The following is a 10,000-nucleotide window of genomic DNA, read 5'->3' on the forward strand; positions in this document are numbered from 1 at the left end:
TCCTAACCCCTCCTCCTCCAACCCCTTCTCCCCCTCCTCCTCCTTTTCGTATTCCACTTCCTCAATTTCCTCCTTTAATCCTCTACTCCATTTCTTCCTCCTCTTCTTCCTCCTATTCTTTCTCCTCCTCTTTCTCCTCCTCCTCCTCCTTTTCGTATTCCTCTTCCTTATCTTCCTCCTTTCATCCTCTTACTCCATTTCTTCCTCTTCTTTTTCCTCCCATCATTTCTCCGCTTCCTTCCTCTCTTCCTCTTTCTCCTCCTTCTCCTCTTCCTCCAGTTCTTGCTCCTTATCTTACTCCTCTTCCTCCTCCTCTTCCTCCTCCTCTTCATCCTTTTCCTTTCCTCTTCCTCCCCCTCTTTCTCCTTTTCCTTCTCCTCTTCGTCCTCCTCTTTCTCCTCCTTTTATTCCTCCTCCTCCTCTTCGTCCTCCTCTTTCTCCTCCTTTTATTCCTCCTCCTCCTCTTCGTCCTCCTCTTTCTCCTCCTTTTATTCTTCCTCCTCCTCTTCCTCCTTGTTCTCCTCTTCCTCCGCCATGGAGTCGCGAGAGGGGTGGGTGGGGGGTGTATAGAGGCACAGGAGAAGAAGAAAAAGAAGATGAAGAAGAAGAAAAAAAGATCCTTTGATGCTGGGGAGATAATGGGGATCGTTTAAGGGACTGGATGGAAGGAAGCGGAGAGGGACGGAGGGACGGAGGGAGGGAGGGAGGGAGGGAGTGAGTGAGGGAGGGAGGGAGGGAGGGAGGGAGGGTGGGAAGAGTGGAGGAGGATGGGAGGATGGAAGGATGGGAGGTGAAAGGATGGATGGAAAAGCGGAGGAGGAGAAGGAGGAAGCAGAGGAAGAGGAGGAGGAGGAGGACGAGATGGAGGAGGAGGAGAGGAGGAGTAGGAGAATGAGCAAGATGAGAAGGAGGAGGAGTTGGAAGAGGAGGAAGAGCAGGAGGAGAAGGAGGAGGAGGAGGAGGAGGAGTTGGAGGAGGAGCAGGAGGAAAAGGAGAAGGAGGAGTTGGAGGAGGAGGAGGAGTTGGAGGAGGAGGAGGAGTTGGAGGAGGAGGAGGAGTTGGAGGAGGAGGAGGAGTTGGAGGAGGAGGAGGAGTTGGAGGAGGAGGAGGAGGAGGAGGAGGAGTTGGAGGAGGAGGAGGAGTTGGAGGAGGAGGAGGAGTTGGAGGAGGAGGAGGAGGAGGAGTTGGAGGAGGAGGAGGAGTTGGAGGAGGAGGAGGAGTTGGAGGAGGAGGAGTTGGAGGAGGAGGAGGAGTTGGAGGAGGAGGAGGAGTTGGAGGAGGAGGAGGAGTTGGAGGAGGAGGAGGAGTTGGAGGAGGAGGAGGAGTTGGAGGAGGAGGAGGAGTTGGAGGAGGAGTTGGAGGAGGAAGAGGAGGAGGAGGAGTAAGTGGAGAAGGGGGGAAAGAGAAAAGGGTAAAAGAAACAAAAGAGTAGGAATGGATGAAAAGAGGAGAAGGAAGAAAAAGAGGTGGAAGAGGAAGAAGGAGGTGGAGGAGGAGGAAGAGGAATAGGAGAGGGTTAAAGAATAGTAGGAACATAGGGACGAGGGTGAGGATGAGGAGAAGAGCAGGGCTCGTGGGGTCCCGTTGCTTACTCTCCAATTTATCATAATTAGCTTCAAATGCATGTACGGTTCCAGCAAGACCTTTCTCATTATTTTCCAGTTATTATATTTAGATTTAAATTCATGAATTATTCCAGACTGGGCTATATACCCTTCCAAACTATTCCAGGTATTTATACCTTTCTATAAAAATTTGTATCTCTTGACATTCTTTAGATATCTAGTCTTTCTTGTTTTGTGTGTGTGTGTGTGTGTGTGTGTGTGTGTGTGTGTGTGTGTGTGTGTGTGTGTGTGTGTGTGTGTGTGTGTGTGTGTGTGTGTATGCGTGTGTGTGTGTGTGTGTGTGTGTGTGTGTGTGTGTGTGTGTGTATGTGTGTATGCGTGTGTGTGTGTATGTGTGTGTGTGTGTGTGTATGTGTGTGTGTGTGTGTGTGTGTGTGTGTGTGTGTGTGTGTGTGTGTGTGTGTGTTTGTGTGTGTGTGTGTGTGTGTGTGTGTGTGTGTGTGTGTGTGTGTGTGTGTGTGTGTGTGTGTGTGTGTGTGTGTGTGTGTGTGCGTATGTATGTGTGCGTCTTTGCGTATTACCAGATTAGATCACATGTTTGTGAATGCCCGATGCTGTAAACCCGTATGACGAAACGTGAAATCCCCATTTTCTTTCATAAAATAATTTTTGTAACTCATCGGTACTTCTTGCCCACCTCTTCTTCCTCCTTTTCCTCTTCTTCTCTTCCTCCTCTCCTACGCCTCCTCTTCTTCCTCTTCTCCCTGTCGTCCCTTCCCCTTTTAGGGTCTCTATTCGCTTCCACCTCCTATCCTACCTTCTAAATAATCTATCCTCAGCCAACTTTTTCTCAACTTTCATCTGCTATCTGCTCCATTCTCTCCCACCCTTTTTCTCTCCCTCCGCTCCCTCTCTCCCTCCCCTCCCTCTCTCCCTCCCCTCCCTCTCTCCCTCTCCTCCCTCTCCTCCCTCTCCTCCCTCTCTCCCTCCCTCCCTCATATCTCCTTTACCTCCACTCTTCCTATCTCACACCTTACCAGGCTTTACCAAAGATGATCTCCGCAGTTTTACGACCACTAAAATTTGCTTGTTAAGATTGGAAAGAGTAGAAGGATCGCGAATTCAAAACCTGATCAATTTGACGACGCCTGGTTGATGGCTCCTTGAAACTAGCAGTCTCGTTTTTTGCAAGAAAAGAAAAGAAGAAGAAATATGAATAAATGAGTAGATAAATGAACAAAAATAGATTAATAGGTAAACAAAGATAAACAAGATAACGTAATGTGAGGTAAAATAAAACAAAATAAGATAAAATAAGATAAAATAAAATTGAATAGAAATAAAGAAGAAAAAAGATGTAATGATAATACAGACCAAGAAAAAAAGAATAATAAAGTAGTCATAAAAGACAATTAAACAAACAAAATAAAAATAAAAAACAAAACAAAAATAAACTAAGATAAAAACAAAAATGATAACGGAGGCAAAAAATATATTTTTCCTTTATCATAGATAGTTTGAAATAATAAACAAAATGATGTGGGATAAGTAAGAGAGTATAAAGAATTCGATCTGGTAAGGGATCGATTATACGAAATTCGATCGTCATTACGAGAAACTATAAAGGATCCAATCCTCCAAGATAGTTAATCTCGCAGTTCATTGGCCAATTTAGTACGGCGACACGCTTCGTCAATCCTATTGAGCCCATGAACACAAGGACGTTCCCTCAGTTGATTAAAATCACCTGCCGACAGTGAATATGTGTATAGCCAATGTATAAAGGCAAGCTTCGTATGCATAATGTACAGTTCCGAGCAAAATTTTTGACTCACCGAGTTTTTCATGATACAAAACTCAAATTGTCTGACAATTTTTTTTTGTATATTAGAAAAGTACACAACCATAAGCTAAACACTAATAAGGAAAATACCTTACGCACTCGAAAAAAAAAAAATCGTATGAACGTTATGAGAACTTTAGCTGGATCAAAACTTTTGTTGTGACTGTACGCTCAGACCCCAGTACCTCATCAATCCCAAGATTAACACAGAATTTTACATACATTAATATATTTTTCCTGGTTTCTTCAGAACAATAATACAAAACTATCCATGTATGTAATATTCATTATCATTGTATGCAATATACATTTTCCCATTCATCTAAAAGCTGGACCCAAATGCTTTATCACTCCTCTTTCTCCTTAGCCCCAGCTGAAGAAAAAGAGATAAAAAAATACTTCTTGGAGCTGAAGAAAATGATATTCAAAAATACTTCTTGGTGCTGAAGAGACCCAACAACATATCAATTCCCTATGGAGGACCTTAGTCTTTATCCAGTGACCGAAGGCAGTTGTAACCAGAAACTTTGTTGACACGGGGCTAGTTGAATAGCTGCTAGTGCTAGCGACTTGTAATCTACCTCTCTACTATCATGCTACTTCGTTTGAGTAGAAACGACTTCCGTTACAACATTCTAGACTTCCGTAAGAACATCTCAACAATGTGTCTAACATTTGTATAGGTTTAACAAATGACATTTGGAAATTTGAGAGACAAAAGGTCGTATCCGAAATCATTTCTGCTCAAACGAAGTAGCAAAACCAAGTAGCATGCTAGCGAGAAATGTCTAGTGTACCACCACATTCAATAAACTTGTCTCCAAACTATCCCCGTGTCACTACCTAATTACCAGGTATGTATGTATGTATGTATGTATGTATGTATGTATGTATGTATGTATGTATGTATGTATGTATTATGTATGTATGTATGTATGTATGTATGTATGTATGTATGTATGTATGTATGTATGTATGTATGTATGTATGTATGTATGTATGTATGTGTATGTATGTATGTATGTATGTATGTATGTATGTATGTATGTATGTATGTATGTATGTATGTATGTATACAGTATATGTATGTATGTATGTATGTATGTATGTATGTATGTATGTATACTATGAAAAGGTCTTTGAGTACTCACCAGTGGAAGTGGAGGCAATGATTTCTTTCCTGCTGTAGCCCAAGACTCGGAACTGGGGCAAGGACACGTCCGACTCTATGACGACCGAGTCGTCGCCGGCGTGCCACGAGAGCCGGATGTGATCCATACTGTAGGCGACTGCAAGCAAAAGAAAAATGTTTAGAAAAAATCAGAGTCGTGGCCAGGATCCCCAGCGAACCCCTCATGTTTATGTTAAAATGGGAACAAGGCATCATACATAATATACAAATAACGGTTCTATTACATACAAACGCGTACAAATGTACGTATGTACATATATACATACATACATGTATACATACATGTATACATACATACATACATACATACATACATACATACATACATGCATACATACATACATACATACATACATACATACATACATGCATACATACATACATACATACATACATACATGCATACATACATACATACATACATACATCTATTGCATTTATATCCTACGCTGGATCTATGGAGACTTAACATTAGTATACTATTGCCTTTATTATTTAACATAATAACACGGCGATTTAGTACGTGATAATATCACATTTATGTATTTTACATGACGTCATTCTCACACAGTTCCACAAAACTCGGCTAAGCTAATTTACGTGGTTAATCTAAACTCACACTTGATGTTAAAAACCTGTGCATTGTTGGTACTTAACCTATTTCGCACAAAGTGGAAATTGTTCTTATTTTTGGTTTCCGCCAAGGTCATGGAAATCTTCAATGACCTCTGTGACACATTTCATGTCTGCTATCAGGCTATTTTACTCACCATAGAGACAAGCGCGATAGCCAAATTTCCCTTATGAGTCGTTTGACTATTTATTTATTTATTTCATTTATTATTATTTATATCATTATAATTTTTATCTATTTATTTATTTATCGTTATTTTGATTTTTTCGCATCCGACCCAGTTATGGACCAAAAGGTCTCCTGTCGATATGTTCCTCCTTTGTAATCCTTTGATAGCGGGGGAGATGGTGGTTTGTTGTGCCACGGTCTGGCTATCGCATAATGTGACATTATCCCTTTTCGTGGTCACCAACTGCAAGAAAATATCTTTCACGATGTAGTACACGGTTGTTGTTGTTGTTGTTGTGGTATGTGGTTTACCAGCGTTTCTATCCTTATAGAAATCCAGGGCGCGGGAAGGATAAAGCACATGAAAATCGGGCTAAAGCACACGTGGACTCTCAAACGAACAAACTACACAGAGCAAAGAACCATCGTCCTTTGAAGGACTGGGGTAATTCATCCATATTATAGTCACTAGGGTAACAAAGAGGAGGAGGAGGAGGAGGAGGAGGAGAGGAGGAGGAGGAGGAGGAGAGGAGGAGCAGGAGGAGAAAGAGGAGGAGGAGAGGAGGAGGAGGAGGAGAAAGAGGAGGAGGAGGAGGAGGGGCGCTTATTGAGTAGTTACTTGTTTCCGTTCTCTAGCATTTGGCATGTTGTAATATTATCTACCTATCTATCGATCTTACTATTTGTCTATCTTATTACCGACTATGAGCGACTCCAAAAGACTACCTGCAACTGGTCGGCGATCACCTGGTCGCCGGTGGTCGGAAATAGGTCGTAAGTTAACTAAGTTAAGATACTACGATGCTAGATACTAAGTTAACTTGTATCTATCACTAGCGGCCACTAAACTAGCCCAGTGGGGAGGGTTTATCTCCTTTGTGATCGGCCAGTTAACCTAGTTAGTTTAAACTCCTTCTTCATGGTGACACGATTTACATTTTTTTATAGGTTAGGGGTAGTGCCCCATACTGGCAATTAGCGAATGTTGGTAAGTAAATTGGGTAATTTAATGTCAAATTTAACTTGTCAACTAACCACTGAAGTTGGGCGGTCAGGTAGTTGGTAAAGCAGCAAACGCGGTTAAGACTGCCTCAGGATGGTCATCAACTTGATTTTATTCTTGATGTCGCCAGGTGATTTTTATTAGGTTAAGACGGAGTGTCACCGGAGTTGAGAGGTTACGAGTTAATCTTCAAGTCAGTTTAATCACTTTACAGGTGAGAAGTTCCTTTAACTCAGATAGCCTGACGTTAATTAGGATTTAATCTTTAATGACTGTTTCTGGCTTCCATCTGTCGATTTTATTTAACTGAAAAGGAATCTTAGCAAGCGCTGACGCCGGATGCGGCCAAATTATGGGTAAGTTCAATTAGCTTAATAAAATGACCTAACGACAGCCAGAACTTTATATAACGACCACCAGCTCCCCCAACACACGCGCACACACACACACACACACACACACACACACACACACACACACGCACACACACACACACACACACACACACACAGACACACACACACACACACACACACACACACACACACACACACACACACACACACACACACACACACACACACACACACACACACACACACACACACACACACACACACACACACACACACACACACACACACACAAAAATTTGAAATTTCATCATAACCTTGGAGGTCTAATGGCTCATAAGGGAGAGAGACTGCCATTACCATCAACAAACCGCATCGGCGTCTCAATTAACTCAATGTTTACGAAAACTCTCTTGGAATATTGTCACTCTTCACTTTTCGGCCTTCTCCTCTCCTTCCACCTAAGTCTCTCTCTCTCTCTCTTTCTCTCTCTCTCTCTCCTCTCTTTCCTTCTCCTTCTCTCTCGTCTCATCTCTCTTGATGTTCCCGGTTCTATATGTAGGTCTTTTTCTCTCTGTCTCTGTCTGTCTGTGTCTATGTCTGTGTGTCTGTATGTCCGTGCCCGTGTCTGTGCCGGTGTCTGTGTCCATGTCTGTGTGCCTGTGTGTCTGTTTGTCTGTATCTATGTGTGTCCGTGTCTGTCTGTCTGTCTGTCTTCCTTTCTGTCTGTTTGTCTGTATTTCTGTCTGTCTGTCTGTCTGTCTGTCTGTCTGTCTGTCTGTCTTTATTTCTGTCTATCTGTCTGTCTGTCTGTCTGTCTGTGTCTGTGTCTGTGTCTGTGTGTCTGTGTCTGTCTTTCAACCGTTTCCTTGTTTCATTTCCTATACCCTTTCTTTATCGCTGTCTGCCTCTCTTCCTTCTTCCATTCCACTCTATTTCCTTTCCGTTATCCCCTCGAGTTGTTCCTTTATTTTGCATTTCTCTCCTTCTCAGCCTCTCTTCTTCTCTCTTTCCCATTCCCTCTCTTCGTCTTATCCAATTGCCTCCCCTCTCTTCCCATCTCTACATTTACTCTTTTGTTCTCTCCTTCCTACTCCACCTCTCTCCTTCACTTCAATTCTACATTGGTAGGTTCCTTACTTTCCGTTTTCTATTTTTTCTCCTTTTTTATTATTTATTTTTGCAACTTCATCGTCCTCTCTTTGATATATATTTTTTTTACATTTTTTTTTATCTCTACCTCTCTGTTCATTCTTGGCTTAACATTGACAATACTTTTTATTTTTTTCTCCTCCTTTTCTTCCTACATTTCCTCCTCTTCTTCTTACATGTCCTCCTCCTATGCTCCCTCCTCCTGCTCCTCTTCCCTTCTCATCTTCTATACTCCCCTGTCTTTCATCTTCCTACCTCGCTTTCTTTACCTCTCCTTTTCCTTCCTCTTCCTTGATCATCTCTACCATTTTCACTTCCTTCTTTTCCACCTACTGTAACTCATACTCGGTCTATTAATAAAATTTTGTTTGATATATTCTATATTTTTTTGTATCTTTTTCACCTTATTTCCGTCATGCATATCAACCTGGTTCGTCTCCCCGTGTCCCTCAAGCCTAATTTCTCCACTTCAACCGTCCTCGATTCCATCAATTCCTTCAATTTCTTCCCCTGGGAAGGGGTAGGGTGGGGTTTTTCATCATTCTGCAGACCAAAAGAACCTTTCATACAACTCTCCCTTGACCGATGTGACCTCACATTGACCTGGAACAACTTTCGAGCTTTCATTTGATATGATGACGTCATGTCGACCCCAAAACGTCTTCTTTGGAGTCTTGCTGCTTACTTGTATGATGATTTATCGAAATGGGTTGTTATTCTTAAGATTTGTTCTCCTAATTTGGGAAACGTTATGCATGAATTCCTGCTCCTAACTGAATAAGATCATGTAGTGGTAACATGGACAAACAAAAGAACATAATCTTAAAGAAGATGAAAATGTTATATATATATATATATATATATATATATATATATATATATATATATATATATATATATATATATATATATATATATATATATAATATATACATATATATATATATATATATATATATATATATAAACACACACACACATATTTTCTCCTTCTTTCTCTAACAAATCTTATTCCCTTCACCACTCCCTTTCACCAGGAAGAGTCCCCAACTCCATCTCCTTCTCTCTCCATCACTCACCAACACCAACAATCCCATCCGAAATAATTCCGTATCTCCTTTCCACTCCATCAACACCTGATGACCTCAAGTCTAAGATATTTTTCTCTTTTCTTTTCCGTATTTCATTCATTCTGCTTTCTATCCTTCACACCAATCCGCCCATCCATCCATCTATCCACCCGCACCCATACCCCATATACACATCCACCCACACCCATCCACCCATCTTCCCATCTATCCATCCATCCATATATCCACCCACACCCATACACCCATATACACTTCCACCCACACCAATCCACCCATCTACCCATCTATCCACTCATCCATCTATCCACCCACCACCCATGCACCCACACACATATACACCCACACCATCTACCCATCTACCCATCTATCCATTCATCCATCTATCCACCCACACCCATGCACCCACCCACACCCATCCACCCATCTACCCATCTACCCATCCATCCATCTATCCACCCACACCCATCCACCCATCTACTCATCTATCCATCCATCCATCTATCCACCCACACCCATACACCCATATACACATACACCCATCCACCCATCTACCCATCCACCCATCTATCCATCCACACCTATACGCCCACATACATATGGACAGTGTCCCTCTTGACCCCCCATACATTCTCCTCGTCCCCCCAGGGAGAAGGGGGGGGGGTCTGGGGACGAAACATCCTTTCAAAACGTCCGTATCTTTTGTGATCCTGAGGAGTGAAGTCTTGTATGCGTCGAAGAAGGACCTCTATTCAATTTTTTTTTTACTGTGACAGTACTTACACGGGTAAAGGGTGAATTTGTGAAATTTGTATAGACTGACATACACACATTCGCACACAAACACGTGCACAGGCACACATGCACTTACACACACACACACACACGCGCGCGCGCGTGCGCACACACACACACACACACACACACACACACACACACACACACACACACACACACACACACACACACACACACACACACACACACACACACACACACACA

The 10,000-nt window shown here is 42.2% G+C and overlaps 1 protein-coding gene across 1 annotated transcript in view; it reads right to left on the reverse strand.

The window, feature by feature from the left end:
• LOC143034648 (gamma-aminobutyric acid receptor subunit beta-like) overlaps positions 1–10,000 on the reverse strand; it is an 860,956-nt gene that overhangs the window by 83,878 nt on the left and 767,078 nt on the right. The window contains exon 7 of the mRNA XM_076201006.1: positions 4,560–4,697. Within this exon, the coding sequence (XP_076057121.1) occupies positions 4,560–4,697 (138 nt within the window). The remainder of the gene's footprint in view (positions 1–4,559; positions 4,698–10,000) is intronic.

This window comes from Oratosquilla oratoria, chromosome 17 (assembly GCF_046742065.1).
Source record: "Oratosquilla oratoria isolate Oo_2021 chromosome 17, ASM4674206v1, whole genome shotgun sequence".
Lineage (NCBI taxonomy): Eukaryota > Metazoa > Arthropoda > Malacostraca > Stomatopoda > Squillidae > Oratosquilla > Oratosquilla oratoria.